The sequence below is a fragment of the Diabrotica undecimpunctata genome, chromosome 6 (genome assembly GCF_040954645.1).
Source record: "Diabrotica undecimpunctata isolate CICGRU chromosome 6, icDiaUnde3, whole genome shotgun sequence".
In the NCBI taxonomy this organism is placed as follows: Eukaryota; Metazoa; Arthropoda; class Insecta; order Coleoptera; family Chrysomelidae; genus Diabrotica; species Diabrotica undecimpunctata.
Window position 1 is genome coordinate 115,019,856 of NC_092808.1, and position 27,820 is coordinate 115,047,675.

A 27,820-nucleotide genomic window follows, 5' to 3' on the forward strand; every position below is an offset into this window, starting at 1 on the left:
ACAGTCAACCGATATTAAACACTTTTCATTTATATCAAATATTTTCATTATAGTTTTTCAAAACATAATTTTACATTAGCAGGATTAAATCCTTCTGCGGGTTGTAGGCTCGAAACCTTCGGGGGTTCGTAGGCTCAAATTTGGATGCCGTTTTCGAAATCCTTTATATCAATCTATTGATGCTTGGCCTGACTGTTCCTACTTGTCCGGTAGGTTAATACTATTAGCTTTGGCTAACGTGTGTTGCTAATGAGATTGATATGCTCATGAGTTAGATTATTTTGGGATTTAATATTGGATGAAAAAATTACTGTAGGAAAAAAAACCCAATTTTCCAAAATACCAAATAAGGGTGGATCGTTTCTGGTGCTTTAAATAATTCAATAAATTATTCTATTTGCAATTTTTCAAAAAATTTTGTTATACAAGATCATCAATTAAAAAAATTTTGGGAACTCAATATTGAAATGTCAACGGATGAACTGCATTGTGAGGAGTTATTTGGCAATGATACTTCTCGCCATAAAAATGGTCAACTTATAGTAAAATTTCCATTAAAATGATCTCGTATACTCTTAGGTGACTCAGAGGAGAAAGCAGTTCAACGTTTCTCGTCTTTGGAAAAACTCATATAGGTACTCTTGGCGACTCAGACGAGAAAGCAATTCAATGTTTCTTGTCTTTGAAAAACGTTTTAAATCAAACACTGTATTTTATAATTTATAAAAACAATTTATTCAATACATACAATTCGGTCATGACTAAAATTTCAGTAGACAATCTAACAAGCTCACACTAATATTTACCACATCATGCTGTTTTGAAGCAAATAAGTAGAACATCAAAAATAAGAGTTGTTTTTGATGATATCCTCGTATCAACTCAATACCGTTACATATGGTACAAAATCTGCTCCCTATCTAGCAATAAAATGTCTCAATCAAGTAGTTACAGAATATGAAAACATATTTCCAATTGCATCTAAAACTATTCACAATGATTTTTATGTAGATGACCTTTTGATTTTGACGGGATCTAATAATATTGAACAGTTACATTTGTGTTTTGGTTTGTTTTAGCACAAAAGCAATTCACTTAGAATTGGTATCAAATTTCACAACAGAATGTTTTTTATCTTGTCTCAAACGTTTTACTTCTCGACGAGGAGTACCTTCAGATGTCTATTCAGATAACGGTAGTACATTTGTCCGAACGAGAAATAAATTAAAAGAGTTTCGAAAATTCTTGTTAAAAAAAGAAAATGCTATTACTCAATATGCATCAAAAGACAATATTCATTGTCATTTTATACCACCATATTCGCCCAACTTTGGTGGTCTATGGGAAGCAGCAGTAAAAAGCACAAAACATTTTTTACAGCAAACAATGTTGAATAGAATTTTAATTTATGAAAATTTTAATCCGCTTCTTCCATCATTTACTCCATCACATTTTTTAATTGGTCGTCCAATTACAATGCTTCCTGAACCTAAAGTATATGAAGTTCCGCCAAGCAAGCTGTCTAGACTACGATTTGTTCAACAATTATACCAACAATTTGGGATATAATTCACAAAAGAATACATTTCTCAACTGCGCTTTCAATATAAATGGAAAAACCAGGCTACTCCGGTTGCTGTTGGTGCACTAGTATTCATCAAGAATGATCAACAACGTCCAGACAAGTGGCCAATGGGAAGAATTCTACGGTTGTTCCCTGGAAAGGATGGAGTTTCTTGAGTGGCAGAAGTGGAAATATTTTCAAAAGTTGTGATCCGTTCCGTGAGACATTTGTGTCCTTTGCCTATAGAAAAAGACACAGTGAATTAACAATTTATTTTAGTGTTAAATTCCGTTAAAGACAATTCCATTTTAATTTTGAATTACTATATTGTATTTCTTTTCATCAATATTTGTATGTTTTTTGAAGTCCCTTCAAAGGGGTAAGTTATGTTCAGTATATTTTTACTTTTAATTTGTAATACACCTGACAATATTGTACCCACTGGCAACGCCGCCATAAGTCAAGGTGTATAACAGTTGCCCTTAGCGGATTCTCAGTCAATCATTGACGCTACAAGTGTACAGAACAATAAAGTTTTATCGACTATCAATCGAGTTTCATTTCTTCTTTGACTACATTATAATCTGAAACAAAATTTACCAGCACACACAATTCTAGTCACCACTACAATTTCAGTCACCCCCAATGTCTTTAATGTGTTTAATATTGTTCTGTGCTCCGTCTAAAAGCATGATTTTTGTCTTATTCTTATTTAGTTGTAGACCATATTTTTGCTTTTCTCATCCAGACATTGTTTTCCATTTCTTCTTGTTTTAAAGCGATTATTAATGTGTCATCGGCAAACCGCAGGATACTAATTCTCGGTCCTCCAATCGACAATCGCACGCTATATTGCTTACGTTGGAATAACAGTATGGCATTATGGCAAATGTGTGCAAGTAAAGTAATACTTCTAGGTGCTCTTTCGAAGAGCCACTATATCGAGCTTTCAGCACATGCAAACATCAGAAGAGAAAGACCAGCATATGTGAAAGATCTGCTGTTTGAGTCATCTTTAAATGCCCCCGATTGTGGCACGTATCAAAGTGACGTAGATATAAGCGACGAATATGATTATGAAAAACCTTAGTCAGTTACTTCATTACACCACATAACCAATTTTTTATACGAATTCGGTTTCGACGAAATGCCGGTTTATTTTGTATTACTTTTCTGTCCATGTTTCAGAACGAGTTAGATCACTGCCAATGTAAAACGCGACCATTCTGCTGCCGCTATTTGTTTATGGATACTGATTACTAGGTTACTACAAGGTTTTCATTGTACTTGAGGTTTTTCTCCAGTGTGCAACGTCAAATGTGTTTCAAATGAAATTTCTGGGGACACTGCTTAAAACAAATTTGGCACTTGTAAGCATTTTCTCCAGTGTGAACTATTTTGTGTACATCCAAAGAAGTTTTCTGATTAAACAGCTTAAAACAAATTTTACACTTGTAAGGTTTTTCTCCCGTGTGCAATCTAAGATGAGTTTTCAAACTATTTTTCTGAGAAAACTGCTTTAAACAAATTTCGCACTTGTATGGTTTCTCTCCAGTGTGCAATCTAAAATATCTTTCCGAGAAAACTACTTAAAACTAATTTCGCACTTGTAAGGATTTTCTCCAGTGTGAACTATTTTGTGTCCATCCAAAGAAGATTTTTGAGAAAACAGCTTAAAACAAATTTCACACTTGTAAGGTTTTTCTCCAGTGTGCAATCTTAAATGTGTTTTCAAATTACATTTCTGAGAAAACTGCTTTAAACAAATTTCGCACTTATAAGGATTTTCTTCAGTGTGAACTTTTTTGTGTCCATCCAAAGAAGCTTTCTGATTAAACAGCTCAAAACAAATTTCACACTTGTAAAGTTTTTCACCAGTGTGCAATCTAAAATGTGTTTTCAAATTACTTTTTTGAGAAAACTGCTTTAAACAAATATCGCACTTGTAGGGATTTTCTCCAGTGTGAACTATTTTGTGTACATCCAAAGCATTTTTCTGAGTAAACACCTTAAAACAAATTTCGCACTTGTAAGGTTTTTCTCCAGTATGCAATCTAAAATGTGTTTTCAAATTATTTTTCTGAGAAAACTGTTTTAAACAAATATCGCACTTGTAAGGATTTTCTCCAGTGTGAACTATTTTGTGTACATCCAAAGAAGTTTTCTGATTAAACAGCTTAAAACAAATTTCACACTTGTAAGGTTTTTCTCCAGTGTGCAATCTAAAATGTGTTTTCAAACCACTTTTCTGAGAAAACTGCTTAAAACAAATTTCGCACTTGTAAGGTTTTTCTCCAGTGTGAACTATTTTGTGATCATCCAAAGATTTTTTATGAGTAAACAGCTTAAAACAAATTTCGCACTTGTAAGGTTTTTCTCCAGTGTGCAATCTAAAATGTGTTTTTAAAATACTTTTCTGAGAAAACTGCTTAAGACAAATTTCGCACTTGTAAGCATTTTCTCCAGTGTGAACTATTTTGTGTCCATCCAAAGAAGTTTTCTGATTAAACAGCTTAAAACAAATTTCACACTTGTAAGGTTTTTCTCCAGTGTGCAATCTAAAATGTGTTTTCAAACCACTTTTCTGAGAAAACTGCTTAAAACAAATTTCGCACTTATAAGGATTTTCTCCAGTGTGAACTATTTTGTGTTCATCCAAAGAAGTTTTGTGAGTAAACAGCTTAAAACAAATTTCACACTTATAAGGTTTTTCTCCCGTGTGCACTCTAAGATGTGTTTTCAAACTAATTTTCTGAGAAAACTGCTTTAAACAAATTTCGCACTTGTAAGGTTTTTCTCCAGTGTGAACTATTTTGTGTCCATCCAAAGAAGTTTTCTGATTAAACAGCTTAAAACAAATTTCACACTGGTACGGTTTTTCTCCAGTGTGCAATCTAAAATGTGTTTTCAAACCACTTTTCTGAGAAAACTGCTTAAAACAAATTTCGCACTTGTAAGGATTTTCTCCAGTGTGAACTATTTTGTGATCATCCAAAGATTTTTTATGAGTAAACAGCTTAAAACAAATTTCACACTTATAAGGTTTTTCTCCCGTGTGCACTCTAAGATGTGTTTTCAAACTAATTTTCTGAGAAAACTGCTTTAAACAAATTTCGCACTTGTAAGGTTTTTCTCCAGTGTGCAATCTAAGATGTGTTTTCAAATTCTTTTTCTGAGAAAACTTCTTAAAACAAATTTCGCAATTGTAAGATTTTTCTCCTGTGTGAACTAATATGTGTTTGTTTAATGAACTATGGACAAGTTGCTTAAAACAAACTTCACATTTTATTCTTTTTTCTTCAACAAGTTGGCTCATAGGTATTTCTTTATTACATGAACATACCGATATTGTTTTCATAATTTCTGATGTGTTGTCTTCTTCAAGAAAGCCTGAAATAAAAATCAAAATATATATTTTTTATTTTAAGGAAAAATTTAATGCAATATACTAATCCCAATATATATTAAATATTCTGTGCGCACATATCAACTAGTAGGAACATAATAGGCATTAGTATATAATAGGCAATTTTTATGTATAGATTATTACTTATTAATTATTATTATATATAAAAGAGAACTTTTAATAATTCGAATTTTGTTTTCCCATTAAGTAATACTGTGTAATCTCTCTCTAGTTTAGATACATTTTTACAGAAATGCTGAAATTTGAACAAATTTTACATGGTTTATTATTACATGCACATTCCCATGTATTCTTAATGCATGATTTTTTACTGGACTTGGTCAACAATGGCATGTACTTCACGAAGCTGTGGAGGAAATCTCATGTCATCGCTCTACTCAAATCTCGAAAAGATCCATCGGAAGCTAAAAGTTATCGCCCAATCTCGGTGCTATACCACCTTTTCAAAATCATCGACAGTATGGACCCAAATCGCATTCAAGCAACCATAGACGAAACTCTTGATCCGGGAAAAATGCTGGGCGTGGCAATCGTGGACCTTTCCATCAGCGTATACCTTAAGATCATATCCTTTTTCTTTATACCATACTCTACACTATAGTTGTCCCTCCTTGACTTTACTTATCCTTATGAGAGTTTTTAGCGCGGTGATGCAGATTTTCTTCAAAAGAATTTTCAATTCAACATTAGAATAGAAATATGCTTTATTGTCACTGAAAATTATTGAACAATTTTATGGGCAAAGCTAAAAAAAATCGGTCAAAAAGTACAAAAAGTATAAAACAAAAACAAATATAATAAAAAAACAGAACAATACAATTTTAAATTAGTAAAATTATTATATCACTTACATAATTTGTAAAGACAACAACAAATGAGAGAAATTGTAGCCACTGCTTGAGACACCCAAATGTAATTATAAACAATACTAATTTTGTTTCTTTGTTATACATTAAGAAACTCGTCAACTGAATAATATGGTCTTTCAGAGAGATAGATTTTTGTCATCTTACGAAACTTAATGAAAGATGTTGCGGATTTAATTTCTCTTGGAAGGTGATTATAAAGTTTTTTTGCACTATATAGAATAGAATTCTTTACTAGCTGAGTGGACGGGATCAAGTAGCCATGATCAGGTCTATCGGGAAAAATGTTTAGATGCTTGCGAATCAAACAATCCGTTTCCAAAATAAATAAAGAGGGAAGCGTCAAAATTCCGTGATTTTTGAAGTAGGTCTTGCAATAAGTTGTTTGTTTGAGGCCAAATAGATAACGAATTGCTCTTTTTTGCAACTTAAAAATCAGGGTCCCAAAAATGTAGGGCTCTAAAAATGTTAAATTAAAACTAACCCGTTATAATCAATAGCATTGTAGAAAAACAATATTTTTCATTGTTTTTTGCGAGTGATAGTGTTTTCGAAAAGTAATCAGCAATTTTATAATCGATATGCGTAATAACTTTTTTTTGTAAAGAATTATAGAATATCCAACATTAAAAGTGGATGTTGTTCTATGGTTGTTAATTTATGTATTGACAGTATAGACAGTTCTGAAGTAATGTCAAGAAAAATATAAAATATATTGTCAGTCACATAGATAAACTTCATCGAGTTAGAATCTAAACTCGATGATAAAATTACACCTAGATTGGTAACAGGGATAGCGAAGGTCAAATCACGTTCGGATTAGGCGCCCATTCGTTTGGTTGCGCTGCTAGTCTCGTTCCTGCGCGGAGGGAGTGTGCTGTGATCAAGTCAAAGTTGAGTTTAGACAAATACGGCGCCATATTTGTATTTGTTTTATTTTTTATAATTTATTTTATAATTTAAAATTTTTTATATAAGTAGTGCAAAAAGGTACAATTTTAGACGATTTATTATGGGTTCGAACACATTATATGGAATACCAATGGAAAAACGAAGAAATGAACAAAGAAGATGTTGTGTTCCAGATTGCATGGATACTACTAGCAAGCGTTACCGTTTTCCAAGTCCACGAAATTATATGGATATGTTTGATAAATGGGTGAATGCTGTTAAGAGCCCTAATTAGATAATGCTGCAACAGAAACTATTTATATCAATTTTCGTGTATTCGCTAGTCATTTTAAAGAGGAAGATAATATAATCATCAATGTTGGATATAGCGGTATTACGAGAACAGCCGTTCCGAGTTTGTTTTTACCAGGACCAGGTAAGAACTATTATACCAATATGTGACCTTTTACATATAAAATTAGTTAATTATAAATTTAACCTAAAATTATATATTATAAAACCAGTCTTACTTAGCTTACTATTTGAATTATTTGTAGGTGGTGGTTCAACAACTATCTAAAGCATCACCTTAGAGAGGGTTCGGCATAAATTTCTACAGGTGTGCGCCTTTCAAAGTTGGATTAGATTAGCAGACCATGACTACACTATCATGGGGAGGTCTATGAGCTTGCCTGCTTTAAGTATGAGGAGGGATATGTCCCTCTCTTGTCGGTCAGATTGGTCTTAGAGTACCATATTACCATTGGATTGCCTCATCTATGTACTTTTAATGTTCCATTTTGTAGAACAACCTATGGTGCTAATAGCCCACTGAATAGATACTTATCTTTGTTAAACAACCTAAATGTAAATGTATTTAATATGTCTCTCAATAAATATATAAATATTAGTAGAAAAGAGTTACTGGTACCATAGAGTTTGGAAACTTAACTTTGTAAAATACTTCATGTTTTTATTGTAACTAGGTAATACTTTACATATTTTTTTTTATTTTAATGTTATTTTTCCATCTTTATAGTGCTGGATCTTAGAATCATAGAACTAACTGTTGGGTTTATAGGTTTTAAAATTTAATTTTTAATTACATGTTTATATATATATATATATATATATATATATATATATATATATATATATATATATATATATATATATATATATATATATATACAAGAAGTACTGGATATTATTGACTGTCGATATAAACAAACAACACAGTTTATTAGGGCTGCAGTCACTAGGTTTGGCCGGGATGTTATAGAAACACTCTTTTGACTTTTGGTCGAGCTTTCGGAATTCTTTTATTCGACATGATGTGTAAATATTTACAACATATCTTAGTAAGTTGTAATGACAATTTGTGATATGTTGTAAATATTTACACTTTCTTCTAATTACAGTGTCTTGAAGAAGGAATAAAAGAATTCCGAAAGCTCGACCAAAAGTCAAAAGACCGTTTCTATAACATCCCGGCCAAACCTACTGACTGCAGCCCTAATAAACTGTGTTGTTTGTATATATATATATATATATATATATATATATATATATATATATATATATATATATATATATATATATATATATATACATGTGTACATGCATGTGTTTGTATACATAATATATTTTTAGTCCACATTATTTAATTTTATTATCTTAAAATACTGTGTACTTAACCACTATTTTGTATATTATTGTAAGTTGTAACATTTAATTGGTTTGTCCCTTATATTAGCCCGCATCCACACAGACAGCGGTCAGGCTTTCAGAGTTCTGAATAAATAAATTTTAATGTGTCGACAGGTATCTGTCCTATTCTGTTGATGATAGGGATATAACATGGGATGACTGATCTTAAGATGACATACTGGTGAAAAAATCTGTTGATTGTAATTGTGTTTGTCATTTCAGGCATAAAAACGTTATTATCCTCTGTTGTTTGGAGTTTATACTGAGCAAATATAGTTACTATATCAGGTTTTAGCAAAGCTTGCATTCTGGGTGAAAACTTTAAACATACCTTAGAAATAACTGATTTACCTAATCCATTGTTCTTTTTTTTTGCTCGTTTTTTCTTTTCGCTATCATTCGATTATTCCTCATTCTTAGGTTTTCTTTTTGCAATAAGCAATATTTTGGTAGGGCCTTACAGACTTTCGATTTGCAACATCCGAAAGTTACATCTTTTATCGTTGACAAATGAAAATCGCTCAAATTAGTTTTTTTCAGTCTAACTAATACTGATACTGATTACTAATATCTTACTAATACTGATTCAGTTATCCTTCTGAGGTTAGCATCATAGAATCGTATCACAATTCGTCAGTGCAACTTACTAGTCGTTGAGATTATTTATATAAAGCTTTGACACTAAACATTAATAACACACATATAAAATATAACATATAAAATAATGGACAAAATACATTTTAAATAAACGAAGTTTTACTATCCTTAACAAAATTTTAAAATGTATTTTGTCCATTATTTTATATGTTATATATTATATGTGTGTTTTAATGTTGAGTGTCAAAGCTTTATATAAATAATCTCAACGACTATACCTACTTTCATTAAGCGATGCAGGGCGTATAAACAAAGATAAATTTAACAGATGATTGTTAAAATGTTCCAAATGAGTCTACTCGTTCCGATAAGTAACAGTATAATTATGACACTTTATTAATTTTTTTATTTTCTCAACTATTAGTATTTATTGCATAGTATATAATTATTTTTATCACTGAATACATAGTATGTAAAAAAATAATCCGATTTATAAAATTATTGAATATTTTATGCATACATGCAAGTAACAGTTCTTCAAGTTACTGCCGACGTCGTCGGAACTCATACAGGTTCGGACACGATTTAAGTAGGTATTTAATTTCGGTATTGAAATTTTGTAATTTGAATCGATTTGTGAGTATATTTTTAGTCATCTTGATGGTTAAAGGACAATAAATTATATTTATGCTGTTAATGTTGAATTAGCAATTATTTGTTGTGCGATTTAAAACTATTTAAATATATATTTTTATTTGTATAACGACCCTATCTATACGTGATTATGATTACTGTAACAATAACCACGTATTTCAATAACTGATATTGAAACCAAAAATGTCATCCACTGATTCTGTTAAAGTTAAAGAAGTTAAAGAAATCATTTTAAATGTTTTTAAATGTGAAAGACAAGAAAATCCCGGGTTTGTGGTTGAAGATATTGTGAAAAAAGTGGCTAATAAAGTTGGAGTTTGTGATAGAAGTGTGTTTACGGTGATAAAGGAATACAAAACGAATCATCAATTCGCTGGACCAAAAGTATGTCTGACCCGGAAAAAGAAGTTTGACAAAATTGATGATTTTGACAAAAATGACATTAGAAGATTGATTCATAATTTTTTTATGAGCAACGAAATACTTACCGTTGATAAGGTTTTAAAGAAGGTGAACGATGACCCTGATTTGACAAATTTTTCGAAAACCACATTTTACCGAATATTGAAAAAACTTCTGGACAACAGATTAATTGATAAAAACGGACTTTTTACAAAATATATGACCAGAGATCGCATTCTTCAACTACTTCGATATTTACACTTCGTCGACAATGTAAATCCAGCAGAGCATGACAGACTCCTTTTTAGACATATCTCCTTTTTTAGATATATCCCCTCGAAAAGACACCGATTTGGAGTAAAAATGTTTGTGCTGTGTGATGGTGAAATTGGAATAGTATCAGATTTATTAACAGTTTATACAGTGCTACATCAGTGCGAGACAATTTATTAGGATTTAGTGGTAGCGTAGTAAAATATTTTATAACCAAATATGAAAATAAAGGACATATACTCGACGGACAATTGGTACGCAAGTCCAAATTTAGCAAGTATTTGTGTAACAAAAACATTGTGTGAAATGAAACCGAAAATATTTTCCAACGTTTTCGCAAGATGTACCGCATGGAACGTTCTACATGAGCACCAAAGACAATATTTTAGCAGTGAACTGGAAAAACAAACGTAATGTTTATATGCTGACACCAATTCACGATGGCAAGTGATGGCATTGATTGATGGCAATTCATGATGGCATGGTTTGGCCGGTAGCTGTTGTAATAAATACATATGTTTTTATTTGGCAACAGCGCTTTCCTGCCAAACTTAACGGTAACGAAAAAACTAATATATGAGAAACAATTTGTTGAATTAGATAATTTAACAGTGACGAGTCACGACATATTAATAATTATATATAATTATATATATATATATATATATATATATATATATATATATATTTAAATATAAATATATAATTAAATAATATATATATATATATATATATATATATATATATATATTTAAATATAAATATATAATTAAATAATATATATATATATATATATATATATATATATATTAAATATAAATATATAATTAAATAATATATATATATATATATATATATATATATATATATATATATATATATAATATTTATGAATTATTATGAAACTTTTTAGAACTGTACAAACAACTAAGTATAGTAAAAATTAAAAATAAAACTTATATTTTTTGCAGGCACTCTGTACATAAAATTGTTGGCAAAAAAAATAAATTCTTGGGGTTTTCGCCCTGTATAAATGGTCCCTATTATCGGATTTCAACTAAAACAATCAGGTTCTTTGTCGAGCACCTTTGCAAAATTAAAATATAAATTTCGTATTTTATAAGATAATATGTATTTTGACTAAACAAAAAGATAATCCCAAATGCGGCCCTGTTGCAGGCCTACACGTGGTAATGTTTACATCTCCCAGCATCGCTTAATGAATTTTACTATAGTAAGTTGCACTGACGAATTGTGATATATTGTAAATATTTACACATTCCTCTTATTACAGTGTTTTGAAAAAGAAATAAAACAATTCCGAAAGCTAGACCAAAAGTCAAAAGAGTGTTTCTGTAACATCCAGGCCAAACTTCTGACTGCCGCCCTAATAAATTGAGTTTTTTGTATATATATATATATATATATATAGATATATATATATATATATATATATATATATATATCTATATATATATATATAATGTCTATATATAATTATATATGTATATTATATATAAATAAGAATAAAAATATATGTATATAAACTTCATTCTAGAACTAACTCATTTAATTTTTCTGTTTTTAACTTAGCAGAGTTCTTGTGTTCTCTGTGAGTAGAACGCCAAACTGTAAGAGTTCTCACTGACCGCTGGTAGTTTGTGTTATTAGATTAGGGTGTAAGTGCTACAAAGAACTCAGAATGTCTGGCCGATGTTTGTTGCTTATTAGGCTTTTATTTGATATTAGAATTACAAACAAATTATTTAAATACTGACAAGATTTTGTCACAACATTTAGAACACTAAATTATACTACATTCACCCGTCCCTATTTTCGAACAAAATATTGCAATTATCTTGGTTTATTTTTAGTTCCAGCTGATTTACAGCTAGATTGAAAATCTGAATTTTCCAATCTTGGTTCATAATTATCATCAGGTTATTGAACAGGTAAATTTTTTGTCTCATCTGGTATTGATTCAGTAGTAGAATTCTCTAGTGTGTTATTTGGACTTTCATCATTATCGTGATTCAATAATATAACAATTCAATTCAACAGTAAACTTCGTATATAGTGCAGAGCACCTGGTAAAGGAGTTTCCCATTTAGTGATGTCTACATTTTTGGTTTTCACTGGTAGATTCACCAATTTCCATATAACTCATTGTATCTTTCGACTTAACCATTTCCTTCATGGTTATATGGTGTTGTTCTTCTTGAACATATTCCTTTAGAGTGTAGATAATTAATAAATTCTTGTGAAGTAAAGCTAGTTCTCCTGTCAGATTTTATATATGCCGGCATTCTAGTGAAACAGTTTCCGTGAGTAATGTAAAGGCCCCTGAAGATGTAAAACAAGTAATTGGAAACGGGTTAGAAAAGACCAATCTCACACAAGAATCAGGGGAGGAACCTGTCTGTGAGGAGGCCAAAAATATACAGAATGTAGTTGAAGAGAACCCTCTTGACATATGTACTGCGGACAAAGTATCTACATACGTAATTGTACAGTACGAAAGTAAGTTTTTCCCAGGAATAATTACTGACGAAAAAAATGGCAAGGTTTTAATCAGCACAATGGAAAACTATGGGAATGATTGGAAGTGGCCACAAAAAAAGGATGAAATTTGGTATGAAAAGGATGAGGTAATGGAAGAAATTCAACCACCTTTAAAAAAAAATTCAAGGGGTTACTTTTTTGTTGAAGAGATCAATAAATATTATAAATTTTAGTAATTCGTGTTGATTAAAACTGTTGTAATAACAATTTTTTTTATTAAAACTACTATCCTTTTCATGTAATTTTATTAACATTTCTAGTAATTAAATATAATTTTTCTACCTTTAGTAAAAACATGTGTTAGGTAACTAAAAATACTAGAAACTATCATCCTTATCTATGTAGAATTAAACAAATGGCCACAAATGGTTTCTGAATAAACCACATTAGGAGCAAAGTGGTCACAAATGGTACAAAGTTAGTTTTTATATGCTTTCTGAATTAAAAATACCTAACAAAATGTCCTTATAATTTAACTTCAAACGTGGCTATTAAATCAAACAAAGTTAACGTCATACGTTTGCTCAATTACAAGTCCGCAGCTCTAATTTTTGATTTTTAATGATTTATTAAGGCCAAGAAATTCTTTAAGATGGCCAAAAATGGTGCTGCTACCCTAAAGAAATAAATTTAATTGTCGCTACCATGCGTTTACGTACTTCATTCCAATATTTTTCTTCATTTATCATTTGTTTTTTCCAGTCCAGTGTCAATGGTTCCGGTAATTTTTAGATCTTGTTATAAAAATTGCTATGAGGTTGATGTGGTCATTGTCAATTATTCGTTCCTTTTGTCATTAGCGTTGTTTGGTGAATCGAATAGAAGATGATTCCAAAGATGTATTTATTTATTTTGGTGGATTTTTAATTAATCAATACCGCGGTATTCTGGTAAATCAAAATAAAAATTAAAAACCTAATTTCTATAATTTTTTAAATTCTATATAAACAAAATAGTGATTTGATCTGTGATTGGTTTGAATTGCCTTCCTACCAGATAATGTCTGCATTTTTTTAATACTTCAACGCATGTGCTTCTTTTTCAATTGCATAATGTTTTCATTCAGAATCTGTGAGGGTATGTGTGAAAAAAGCAATGGGTTTTCCAGATTGATTGCGTCGCTTATGTAATCATAGACTGTATGCGAGACAAAATTTATTAAAAGCATGTACTTATTTTTATCTTCTAGCGATTTATCTTTAGATTCATTGCTTTTCAAAAAATTCTTGAATGTTATATACCAATGTTTGAATTCTTTGGTAGAAGTTTGACAGTTTGAACCAGCCTCTAGTTTATCTGGTTTAAAGTCAGTAACGCAACCAACTTTACTAAAGTTGTTACATACCGGGGATATTTTTTCATTATTTATGCAATTGAAATGGCTTCCTTAACATTTATCTCAGTAAATAAACGTTAAAAATGAGTGACCGAAGCATTTGTAAATGAATTGGCGTGCTATAGCTCGTGGAGGTAATGGATTTTGATAAGAGCTATGACCTTGTATATAACACGTAGGTAAACTTGTGTACTGCATCGGCATGACTCATAGCTCTTATCAAAATCCATTACCGCTACAAAGGGTAGAGAAAACCAGATTTTCAAAGACGCCTTTACCTCTTATCGCCTATGACGCTATCCCAACAGTAGATGTGAGTCAGTGTCAATAGTAAGACCTTCATATTCAAGCAGTGTCAATAGTGTTCTTTGTTAGTACGGAAGTGCATATAAGTGCTACAGTTATTGGAGTTTTTGACTAATCTAATCTAAGCAGTATACTTTAGCGTTATGGAGGAATTATCGAGGACTGAATTTGCAAGGTAAAACAAAATGTATATCAGTGGTTTTTTCAGTGCTTCATTTGAAAATTTCTTTATGTATTCTATTGAAAAAGTGAATAATGCATGAATTTTGTCTAAGATTGAATGCCACGGAAAGAGAAGCTTATTTGAGCGCATTATTAGGAGATTGTGATGATAATGTGTCAAACAGGGAGTCTGACAGCGATGACAATGACTGGCCACCGGATGATATTTTGCCTGAACGTGAGACTCTTGATAGCGATGAATATAATATACATAATCAAGAAATACCAGCTGCTCTAGAAATCGATACATCTACCGAAGAAGGTAAATATATAAAATTATAATACATTTTTGCCGAGCAAAATAAAAAATTGTAACTAATATTTATTTTGGTCTAATATGATTTTTTTTTATTTTTAGATGACGAAGAAGACGAGGACGTCGAAGAAGAGAGAGAGGAAGAAGGAGAAAGTGACAGAGAGGATCAAGCAGCAGCAATGGAAACACCATGCGCTTACATAGCCAAAGACAAAACCGTATGAAATAAAACGCCGCTTCATCAACATCAAACTGCATCTCATAATCTATTACGTCTGCAAAGTGGTCCTCATCGAAGTACTGTAACACTTTCAATAAGCGACACTTTCAAGAAGATATTTACCTTAGATATGGTAGATATTATCGTTCGACATATAAATAAAAAGACACTCAACGCAGTGCATCCAGATTCGAAGCGAGAGTGGAAAAATGTTACTGTACAAAAAATATACTCATTCATGGCTATTTTGATTTGCTCTGGTGTAAATAATTCTAACAACGATCATACAAGTGATATGTGGCATTCAAACTCATATTCAAATGGGGATCTGTAGGTTTCGAAACATCATGCGGTTTATTAGATTTGATGACGCTAATACACGCCAGTAAAGCGCAAAAGAAGATAAAGCAGCTCCGATCCGTGATCTCTGGACGATGCTCAACGCAAATTTATCTCAGATGTACAAGCCGACGGAGAATTTAACAATTGATGAACAACTTTCATCCTTTTCGCGGTCGCACGAAGTTTACGTAGTGTATTCCTTCAAAGCCAGCCAAATATGGCATCAAGATTTGGTGGATTTGCGTCGCTGAAAATTCCTATCCCTTGCACAGAATCATTTACACAGGCAAAACAAGTAATAATCGGGAGAAAAATCAAGGAGAAAGAGTGGTTAAAGCGCTTGCAGCCGCGTACCGGGGCAGCGGTAGAAACATTGCCATGGATAATTATTTTACAACATTACCTCTTGTCAAACACTTACTTTCATGGAAGTTAAGTTTAGTTGGCACTTTGAAGAAAAACAAAACTTACATTTTAAGTGTGATGGCTCCGAATAAATCGAGAGAAGTATACTCTACTGTTTTTGGATACCATGAAAGAGTAACAATGTGCTCATATGTTCCGAAAAAAAAAAATAAATAAAGCAGTTATATTGTTATCAACGTTGCATTCCGACATAGCTGTAAACGATGATGCCAAAAGGAAGCCTCATATTATCACAGATTACAATAAATATAAAGCTGGCGTCGACACTATGGACCAAATGATCAGTAGATATATTACAAAACGTCGCACTTTGAGATGGCCAGTGGTCATGTTTTTTAACATGCTAGATGTTGCTTCACTAGCTTCATACCTCATTTTAACATTCAAATAATGAGAAATTATAACACCAAGATCGCTATTGAAAGTGTTATCGGTCGGCCAGTAACTCCCGTGGAGACTGCTCCAGGTGCGGCGATTCAAAGAGATGCATCAGGAAGAAAGTCATCGGTTCATATTTGTGACAAACAAACAATCAAGAACATAAGGAAAACACGAAAGGCTTGCTTTGAATGTGATAAGCCTATCTGTGATGAACATGCAGTAACTTTTGCTAAGTGTTTAAAATGCAATAAATAAATCTTTTTTTTTGGTTTTTAACATAAATTTTCATTATTATTATTATTTCATATGCATGAACCAAATAAATTACTCAAAATTGAATTTTTCTATGGTGGGTACCCGGGTGTGTCTGCGTCATATGTATAATTTGAACTCGATTATTTGTGCTTAAAAAAATTCTAAAATATCCCAAAATGAACCATTGCCTTAAAATTGAGTTATATAACGACAATTAGGGCGTTCAAAGAAAAATTTTAATTTTTAATCAACTTATATGAAAAAATGAGTCGTGGTGTGCACCCGGGTATGCACACAAGGGTTATTGGAGCAGAAATAATTTTTTTAGCAAAGAAAAATACAGCAGACTATCATGACGAAATGGATGGACCTCTTTTTGAAAATTGGTTTAAAACTATATATTCTTCTAACTAAATATTCTTCCAAATATTCCTGATACAACTGTAATAGTAATGGACAATGTGTCGTATCACTCCAGAAAGTTGGAAAGAATTCCGAACAATTCTGACAATAAGGAAGAAATAAAGGAGTGGTTGCGTTCAAAGGATATTTATTTTGAAGAAGATTACCTAAAATCTGAACTGTGGGATGTTGTAGCTCATTTAAAATCGCAGTATGATGAGAATATTGTAGATGAAATTGCAAAAAGTAAAAATGTTAAGTTGCTAAAATTACCTCCATATCACTGTAAACTAAATCCGATAAAGCTGGTATGGAGTGAAATAAAAAGATTGTGGCAAGACATAACACAAACTTTAAGAAGGAAGTAGAAAATCTAATACATGAAGCATACTCTCAAGTTATTCCACAAAAATGGAATAATTACATGTGACACATAATTAGTATAGAAAAACAGAATAGATGTGGTATATGGATAATTTACTTGACAATATCGACCCAGTTATAATGAACCTTAATGGCAACAGTGGCAGTGAAAGTGAGGAAGGCGGGAGTACAGAAGAAATGTAAAATACACAGTTTAAATACATTTTAATTATTTATGTAGGTACCTGCATATTTATTAAGGTTTGACATATGTATGTGCTTAAATACATTTACAAATGTTTTATACAAAATTATTTTATTTTATTCACATAAAAGTATTTTTCGAAAAAAAAAAAAATGTTTTAGAACCCCTGACAGCTACAAAATGTCAATAATATTAATTCCTAAGTTATTTACAGTTATCCTATAGAAAAAAAAGTATATTTGCTTCAAACCTGTTTCTGATGGAATTTGGCATCACTGTTGGTCACAAGAACCTGTACTTTAAAGTCAAGGTGGGACCCACTATAGTACCCAATAATCTAAAGTGTCATGAAATGAACCAGGAAAACATTATACCAACAAAGAAGATAGACGCTTATAGAAGAATTGTTCACTGTTATTTTTGAGTGTTAGCAAAAGATGGGTCATAGATAAAGAAAAGTGGGTCGAGTGGAACGCACGTGTTGCACGTGGTACCACTAAGGAGCGGTTTGCTTCTAAAATATGAAAGAGTGGGGCAATAAATGCAACTTTAGATATTTTTATATGTAGATGCCGCGTGGTCGTAGAATAGGATTAAATTTTTGCGTTTTATAAAATTGTTTAAAGAAAATAATATTATTTTAACTTTTAATAAATTAATCTTTTTAGAAAAATTATTATAATTCAAATTTTTAATTGAAATATGTACAAATCTTAAGTATAAATCAGTTTAAGACTATATTGTAATAATTTCACCAATATTCATTCATTGTGAAAATTATGTTTTAGATACTATTAGTTGTTATTTTAAAACAAGATTAAATAGTACCCATACAGCGTAAAAACTTTCACATATAGGTACTATTCATTAAAATGTACTGTTAAAGTTTATTTTGTTATTTCAAAAATAAATCAGGAATGCTTTTTGTTGTTATTGAAAAATTATGGATGAAATGGAAGTTTTGGCGAAATGGAAAATTTCATAATTTAGTAAAAAGTTTCATTGAATACTTTTTTTTTAAATTGAAATTTTTTAAAATTGTTTCGTTAATTTCTGGGCAGAAAAACAGTATAATAAAAAGTTATGTGACGGTTTTTCGTTGTGTTGGAACAAACCAATTTTTAATTCAAAGTTATACAATTAAAAAAATAAATACTTTGAATATTGTAAATATCATACATTTTTAAGTTTTAAAATTAAAAATTTAACAATTTAATATATTGAAAATAAAGATTTTATTGTGAAAAAACAAAAAAAAGACAGTTTGCAAATCAATGGCATCGAAATTTGTTTAGGCGTAGGTGCAAAGTTACCCGTTCGTACTCCTTTCCCACTTCCCCCTAACTACATATTTCATTATGAAATTTTCAAGATAGTTTTAAGCCGACGGCCACGGCACCACGCTGTGAGTTTATGCAGCCACCCTCTTAAACCGTAACCAAATCGTTCATTTGAACTGGTCTTCTATAAGCGTCTATCTTCTTTGATACTAAGACCGAAATGCACCAACAGTTAACACTATAGTGACATTTATAGCAAAACATACAGAAAAGAATTAAGCTTATATACAGCTAAATATATTTAAAACCATAATAAAGAATAAAAAATTCACCCTTTTATTATTTATCTCACCTGAATTATATTCCACTGGTTCATTCTTCAAGACTCCCAGATTGGGAGATGTAGATAACTGCCTCCTTATATATTTTGAGTCACCTTCAGAAAACTCTTCCCTAATTTCAGCTTTTATTGCCATAACTAATAAAAATAGGAATTAAATCACATTGTTTACTAGGATTCTATTTTCTTACCTGAGCTATCTTCTAGTTCATTCCCTAAGTTATCCAGATTAAGGGATGTGGATAGTTGATTTTTTATATATCTTAAGTCATCTTCAACAAACTCATCCTTAATTTCAGCTTTTACTTCCATAGCTAACAAAGGTAATTCTAGACGTAGCCCTCAAAAAATTTTTGTAAACTGTGCTGAAAGAAAAGCTCAAATCAAATACAAAGAGAGAAAGCTTTTAAAAGTAGATTTTTAGGCAAAAGTATAAATTTGGTATTTACAATATAAAACAAAGAATTCTCTGTAGAAAATGTTGGTTGTGTCGGTTAAGTTAGCTACAGCTACAACTGAAACCTGAAACGTCAAAATTGCGTTTGCGGTATTGCCATGTCCTTATTATGTATATGTTTTATGCCTCAAATATGCTTTGAAACAATACATTTTTATATTATTTTATGGAATCTGGTACTTAAAAAAAAAATTAATTTATATAAAACACAGGACGAAGGAATATTTGTTTCTTTTGATATTAGTTGCAGTTAGTTAGAAAAAAAGCGGATAAACTTGGCAATACTGTCAAAACACTAGTTGCCAGAAAGCACTATAATTTTGCGGAAATAAACTCCACAAAATTTAACAGGCACCAGTCAATCAGAGGGCAAGAGGGCATACTTAATTGTTGTTGACGTTTTCATAGGATAGAATCAACATAAACTGTGATTTTGTTGTCTTACAAAATAAGTATACTATACTTTCCTATGCAAAGAGGATTTATCAAAGCAAATACATAATACTATAAAAAACAAAGCAAATATTAGTAATTTTCCAACAATTCATCCTGAAATATATTTTTCAAATTGTATACTACCCAAAATTGTATGGGTTTAGTATACACTTCCACTATTTGTAATAATTCTTCTTTTTTTCAATGAAAGAAGTCTGTAATAAAACTTTATTTAAGCTGTTAATAGTGTGAAATAGGAACTTTTGTGTTTTAGGTTTCCAGCTACGAATCTGTCAAAATATGCCCGAGCTGAGCGAATGGAGCTTAAATGTAATTTTTTTACTTTATTTTCCATAATTACTATTTAAATGGGAATAAGCTACAATTAAAGGTTAAAGTACGGTTATTGACGTTTCAATTTCCACTTCGGAAATCGTTCTCAAAATACAAACATTAGTATGTTGTGTAGTTTTGAAATAATTAAAAGGTAACTAAAAGATATTAAAAACAAAAAATTGCAGTTTTAATACAATTTCTTATGTCAGTGTTAATGAAGAAAATAAGCCTAAGATAAATGAGATCCATACATTCAAATTATCCTGATTAACTTTGGAAATTAGCTCTTTTTTCAAAAAATTTTATAAAGGAATTAAATTTTGCAAAAACTATTTAACCAATGTGGAACATCTTTGCACACAGTTTAAACACAGTAGATCCTCAAATTCAGGTTCATTTAAACAAATTTTAATAAACAATAAAAAATTATAAAAATATTAAAAAACAGCGATTTTGTTGTTCATTTTGCAATAACTTTTTGGTTTATTAACCGACTTTAATTTACTTGGTGACGTCAAATCTCTAACTAGAAAAGTTTTTAAGTTATGAGCAAAATAAGGAGCTTGTTTATTTAAAAATAGCTTAATTAAAATATGAATCACTAGATGAGTCTTTTTGTAATATCTCTAGTACACATTTCAACTGTCAAACCCGTCTATTATATAGTTGCAAGGTTAGTAGATATTTAAGTTAACTAACTTAACATCTACTAACCTTGATACAGTTGTGTAGAGTAAAAAAGTAACTTTAATACAGGAGCATAAAACTACTTGTCACACCATGAAAATAGGAGAGAGATAATTCGATAAAACTGCCATAAGAGTAGCTATTATGTACGAAACTTTAGGCAGTTTAAGATTAATTGGAACAAAAAATGCATGTGGCGGAAATGTGAATGCTTAGAGTGACAAAAATGGGTAAAATTAAGAATGACAGTAGTACGGGAAGCCTAAAAGTGGCACCAATTAAGACCAAAATGAGAGAGTTTTAAGCATGTTCAACGTTGAGACGTTAATCACCAAATACGAAAAAATGCTGATTTACCAGTTCCTGGGAGGAGTAGGAGCGGAAGAAAGAAGAAAACTTGAGGGAGACGTCTAGAGAGGACATGTCGATAAGGGGATTGATATTGAGATGCTCTCTATGGAGATATGTAATTACAATTACATTGTAGAAAAGCATTAGGATACAGGAAAAGACAATGACAATTACTGTACATACTCATATGCAGTATTATAAGTAAAAACTTTTTATTTTATTTTCTCAGGTATTTTAATAGTTGACAGGTTTTGTATGCAAGTTTTAAGGAATATAATGAAATACATTTATTTCTTTGGTAGATTTATTTTTGTTACAATACAATTTTTCATCTAAGACCTCTGAAATTAGAGAATAAAATTGAATGACATTCTTTCATAAGAAACAAATAATCATTAAGAAAATAAAATTATCCCAGTTTTCAAGAAGTGATTTGTATGACAACGCTTTTAGGGTTTTTCTTCAATATATGTTGTTTAAAGTTAACTGATTGAGAGAATAGTTCCAAACAAATTTCACGCAATTAAGGTTTTTCTCCAGTGTGAATTTGCACATGTTTATCAAAAGAAGATTTATATGCAAACTGCTTAGAACAAATTTCGCACTTGTAAGGTTTTTCTCCAGTGTGCACTCTCATATGTATTTTTAAACAACTTCTTGTTGCAAACTGTTTAAAACAAATTTCACACTTGCGGTTTTCCTCAGTGTGCAATTGCATATGAAGTTTCAGAGCGCCAGCATAAGAAAATGAATTAAAACAAATTTCGCACTTGTAAGGTTTTTCTCCAGTGTGCAATCTCATATGTATTTTTAAACAACTTTTTGTTGCGAACTGTGTAAAACAAATTTCACACTTGTGGTTTTCCTCAGTGTGCAATTTCATATGAAGTTTCAGAGCGCCAGCATGAGAAAATGAATTAAAACAAATTTCACACTTGTAAGGTTTTCCTCCAGTGTGCACTCTCATATGTATTGTTACCAAACGTTTTACTGCAAATTGCTTAAAACAAATTTCGCACTTGTAAGGTTTTTCTCCATGCACTTTCATATGTGTTTTCAAACAATTTTTTACTGTGAACTGCTTAAAACAAATGTCACACTTGTAATGACCAGTGTGCAATCTCAAATGTTTTTTTAAAACATCCATTCGAGAAAACTGCATAAAACAAATTTCACACTTGTAAGGCTTTTCTCCAGTGTGCACTCTCAAATGTTTTTTTAATCTACTTACTGTAGGAAACTGTTTAATACAAATTTTGCACTTATGCGGTTTTTCTCCAGTGTGCATTCTCAAATGTTCTTTCAAAGAAAATGAATAGGTAAACAGTTTAAAACAAATTTCACACATGTAAGGTTTTTCTCCTGTGTGTGTCCTCAAATGTTCTTTCATATGAGATTTTTGAGAAAACTGCTTAAAGCAAATTTCGCATTTGTTTTCTCCAGTGTGAAATGTCAAATGTTTCTTCAAATTACATTTTGAAGAAAACTGCTTAAAACAAATTTCACATTTAAATGTTTCTTTTTCAACAGGTTGGCCCATACATTGTTTTTTATTACATGAACGTAGCGATATTGCTTTCATACTTTCTGAAGTGTTTTCTTCTTCGAGAAAGCCTAAAATAAAAAACAAAATATATATTTTTTTAATAAAAAAAAAATTAATGCAATGGAACAGAAAATTTTAAAAATCCAATGTCTATTGACTAGAATTAGGAAAATTTTGCACAATCTAAACTTAATGATTTTCGATCCATTAAAAGGTTATTAATGACTATTACTAACGAAAGTATAATAAAACATATACTTTTAATGAATAAAAATTAAACTTGCATACACAACAAACAATTTTTAATTTGAACTATATATTTTTCATAAACTTTTAATCAGGCCAAAAAAAATTATAACCTTTGAAAGGTAATTTAATGAGTATTATTATTATACAATGATATCTAGCCAAAGGAGAGTTACTAAACTAAATAATATAATATAAAACAAATTTTCTAACAAGATAAAAATAAAAGGTGAAAATAATATCCAAAAGAATTAGTTCTTAGAAAAAGTTCTTACAATAATAGCAAATTACAAAAATGCAAACATTACTAAATATACATAAAATTTCAAAATGTATTCTGATGAAGAGAAAACATATAAAATATATCCTTACATTATTAACAGTTTCCATAAAAAAAATTACAAACATTTTACAAAGTTAACATAAGATTAGGTACAATATTCAGTTAGTTTTCATCAAACTTGTTTTAGAAACTATTTAAACTAGTAGATTCTACTATGAAATTCTACTATACTGTTCCAATTGTCAAAAACTTGGTTAATCAAAAAATTTTTCCCTACAATAGATTTAAAAGACTTGTTTTTTAATTTATAGCTATGACCTCTTAGTCTAACATCTTTGCCGATATTAAAAAAGTTTGATGTCCTCCAAAATCCCCCGAAGAATTCTATAAGTAGATATGATATCGCCTTTTCTCGTCTGTGAGTTAATAGAGAACTTGAGCTTTCTTAGTCAGGTTTCACAGTTTAATCTTTCATAATTAAAATATAGCTTAGTAGCTCTTCATTGTACCCCTAATAAATTAATCAGCCCTGAGATGTACCACCGAAATTATTTTTAACGTTTTGCGTTAAGCTAAAATAACTCTGGCAGATAACTATTTCGATATCTTTTAAGGTAAATTCCGTGTGATGTATAGCACCGTTAAACGATGAGTTTAAGCAAGTGTTGGAGCGACAAAAATAAAGGTGAGAAGGTACACCATAAAAGTAGGTAGAACAGTAAAATCTCTGAATGTTTATAAATGTAAAAACAACTTTATTCTTGTATCTCTGTACGATAGAAAAAGCAAAAAAGGAAGTAATTGTGTATTCCCTGAACGATTGGTTAAATATATTTCGGATAGAGGCCAACAAATCAACCAAAAGATTTACCCATGCTTTACAAAGAACAGCTACCTATCAGATTTCAGAACAAGAATGAAGAAGTTGTGCAAAAACAACATTATACCAGATGAATTTTGAGATTGGTACAGGTCTCTTCCCACATCAAAACTTGTAATAGTTGTCATACTTGAACCAGCTGTTCAGGACAGTGATACTGAAGAGGACATAAGTGATCACAATTATTTCTGAGTTAGTGTCTGAAATTAACTCTCTGTATATCTGTTTTTTAATATTATAAAGATTAAAGACTCTTTTCTCTAAAAGGTTTTACCCCATAAATATTAATTTATAGATTTAAATGTATGAACTGTTATATTAAAGAGGTACATTCAATAACAAGGAAAATCAAGTAACTCCATATTTTTCACTGTTTTCATAAATAAAATAATGTTTTTCAAATATTGTTACATGCATGTGCACACCACCTGTGGTTAATATCTTTCAAAATCATATCCAGGTACCAAAACTTGAATAGCCAGTGTACCTGATTTTTAAGAAGTTTAATAATATTTAAATGCGTTTTTCTCAACACTTTGACACTACTGAGTTTTCCAGTATGCCCACGATATTTAATGATGGAACAGGGATACAGAAGCCAACAAGCACAGGAGGAATATAAAAAACTATACAAGAAAGAAAAGAAAACCCCCTGCAGAAAGAAGAGAGAAACTTGAAAAAATGAACAAAGAACTTAAGAACTACAAGATCTAAGTAAGCCAATAGAGACGAGAAAATTTTACCAGAAACTGAACAAAAGCAAAAAGGAATTCAAACAAAAGAAGTAAAGAGATAAGTGAGAGTAATATATTGACAGAACAGCAAGAAAAACTAAGAAGATGGAATTCCTGAATGAGATCGAAAATGTTTTAGAATATATTAATATATTAGATGTTTGTAATATTCCATTTAATGTTTTTTTTATAAAAATATTGTTTTTAATTGTGTTCTTAATATACTATAATGCTAAATAAAAAATAAATTCTCCGCTACAGATATGCTTCTTGGTAAAACTCATAAGGACAGCTAACTTACATGATAACTTATGATATAAGGCATAGGACTTATTTCATTATTTCTTGGCTGGAGTATAGGATGTTGTTATTGGTTATAATACATTTCTAATAGTTTTTGCAGAACATTTTTAATCTTTACAGTATATCAGTATCTCTATAACGAGTTAACCTTTTAATTGACTTACATTTTAAGTTCTTAAAGCTTAGATACTTGTACTAGTACTCAATAACCTAAAGTGTTAAAAGGATCCAATAAAACATACAAAGGCCCAATTAAAAAAAATCGTTATGTTTATTGCCCTAAACTAATCATTGTCCCCAACGGGCAACGATGTAATATACTTTACTTTAGCTTTTAGTACGATGTAGTATATTACATCGTTGATTGTCCCATAGTTTTATCATTTATCTTACCAGAGTTATATTCATCTGATTCGTTCTTCAAGCATTCCAGATCAAAGGTGGATAGTTGACTCTCCACAAACCGTAGGTCACCTTCAACGTACTCTTTCTTAACACCAACTTTTACTGACAGAGCTAATAAAAATAGAGATTAAGTATATCACTTTTAATTAACCTATTTTCTTAATTGCCTTACCTGAGTTAAATTCTGGTTCATTCTTCAAGTATCCAAGATCTATTGAAGTGGATAGCTGACTCTCTATATGTCTTTCGTCATATTCAAAAGACTCTTCCTTAATTTCAACGTTAAATTCCATAGTAAACAAACCACATCAATGACACAAATCAGAAAATATGGACGGTTCCGATGAAGATAGCTTCATTCAAATGAGTTTGACTTGACAGCTTGACACTTAACCCTTTGTGGCCAAAGTTAATTTTTTTCTTTTTAATACTGATTTTTTTGGTTGATATATGAACCGGTACACATAATAAGAGATATTTTTATAGAAAAAAAAATTACTTTTATTTAGTTTTTTCAAAAACATGTGGTTCCAAAAAGTGACCACTAGGAAACTAGACCAAAATCAGAATCACAGAGTCCAACACGACATGTAGAAAAATGCCACCTAGAACGATGTTGTTGCGCACGCGTACTGCAATGGGCACAACGAACCTTATTTCCGTGGATTGGAAGATGGGCACATTTATCATATTTTATTTCAGGGGGAACTATAGTCTTAAATTTATTTGGTACACCTTGAGAACTTCTTCTGCCCTTTTTATCTGGATCTGGTTGTGCTCCAATTAATCCCAACGCTACAGCCAATCTAAAGTCTTTCAGAGAAAAACTTGTTACGTTTTCTGCCCGATCTCTATGTAAAATATAACTACTAGAGATAGATCCAGAAAATGCCAAAACAACCTATGCCACCATTTCTTAGACTTGCGGACTGGTCGACATACCCCATATGCTTGTTATAGTCTTTGACTATTTGAAGACAAGCAATGTCTTGAGAGTTACTATCTTTATTTTTTCTGGAAACAGTTTGGATATCATTTGGGTTGTGGAAGTTACTAAAAAATAGAACTGGCTTGCTGTCCATCCACTATAGATATACTAGACCTTCTTCAGTGATCCTCCATTCTGAAGTTCCTCTTGCCATTTTTGTTTTATTGTTGACTAAATTTGTTGGCTGATTCTTACGTTTCTTTCTCATAGTTCCACATAAGTAAATGCCATCTTTCAAAAGGTTACTGGCTAACTGGATAGAATTAAAAAAATAATCAAAATATATTTTATGATGCTTGCCTACAAGTAGACGGGTTAAATCTTTTATTACTTCTTCTTCTTAAAGTGCCCTCTCCTCAATGGAGGTTGGCTACTACAATTTTAAAATCTTCTCTATCTTCAGCTGTTCTTATTAGCTGTTCAAAATTTAGCCCTGTCCATTGTCGGATGTTTCTGAGCCACGATAGTCTTTTCCTTCCTAGGCCTCTCTTTCCCTCGATTTTTCCTTTCACTATAAGTTGGGCATATTGGTACTTATTATTTCTCAGTATGTGGCCTAGGTATGATGTTTTTCTAACTTTTACTGTGTTAAAAAGTTCTCTTTCCTTGCCTATTCTATGCAGCACTTCTTCGTTTGAGGTATGCGATGTCCATGAAATTTTGAGCATTCTCCGGTAGATCCACATTTCAAAGGCCTCCAATTTATTTACGGTTGATGTTTTTAGGGTCCACGTTTCAACTGCATATAGAAGAGTCGACCAAACGTAGCATTTTGATAAACGTAGTCGAATTTCGAGTTTTATTCGAGAATCACAAAGCAGTTTTTTTATTTTTTCGAAAGATTTTCTGGCCTGTTCTATTCTCGATCTTATTTCTAGATCAGGATTTA

General features: G+C 30.9%; 2 protein-coding genes across 3 annotated transcripts; one reads left to right on the forward strand and one right to left on the reverse strand.

The window, feature by feature from the left end:
• Nucleotides 1–711: 711 nt before the first annotated feature.
• On the reverse strand, nucleotides 712–26,559 carry LOC140443764 (uncharacterized). 2 transcript variants are annotated; one of them, XM_072535192.1, is made up of 5 exons: nucleotides 26,116–26,559; nucleotides 25,932–26,054; nucleotides 19,472–19,645; nucleotides 19,293–19,418; nucleotides 712–4,954 (listed from the first exon to the last, which is right to left on the reverse strand). In XM_072535192.1, the coding sequence occupies exons 3-5, from the start codon at nucleotides 19,590–19,592 to the stop codon at nucleotides 3,150–3,152; spliced, it is 2,052 nt and encodes a 683-aa protein (XP_072391293.1). In that variant the 5' UTR covers nucleotides 19,593–19,645; nucleotides 25,932–26,054; nucleotides 26,116–26,559; the 3' UTR covers nucleotides 712–3,149. The 2 variants fall into 2 exon arrangements, with proteins under 2 accessions (XP_072391293.1, XP_072391294.1); XM_072535193.1 differs by lacking the exons at nucleotides 25,932–26,054; nucleotides 26,116–26,559 and adding an exon at nucleotides 19,730–19,803.
• LOC140443766 (uncharacterized) lies at nucleotides 13,145–19,283 on the forward strand. Its single transcript, XM_072535195.1, has 3 exons — nucleotides 13,145–14,763; nucleotides 14,864–15,072; nucleotides 15,169–19,283. Exons 1-3 carry the CDS (start codon nucleotides 14,732–14,734, stop codon nucleotides 15,288–15,290), a joined length of 363 nt encoding a protein of 120 aa, XP_072391296.1. The 5' UTR covers nucleotides 13,145–14,731; the 3' UTR covers nucleotides 15,291–19,283.
• Nucleotides 26,560–27,820: the final 1,261 nt, after the last annotated feature.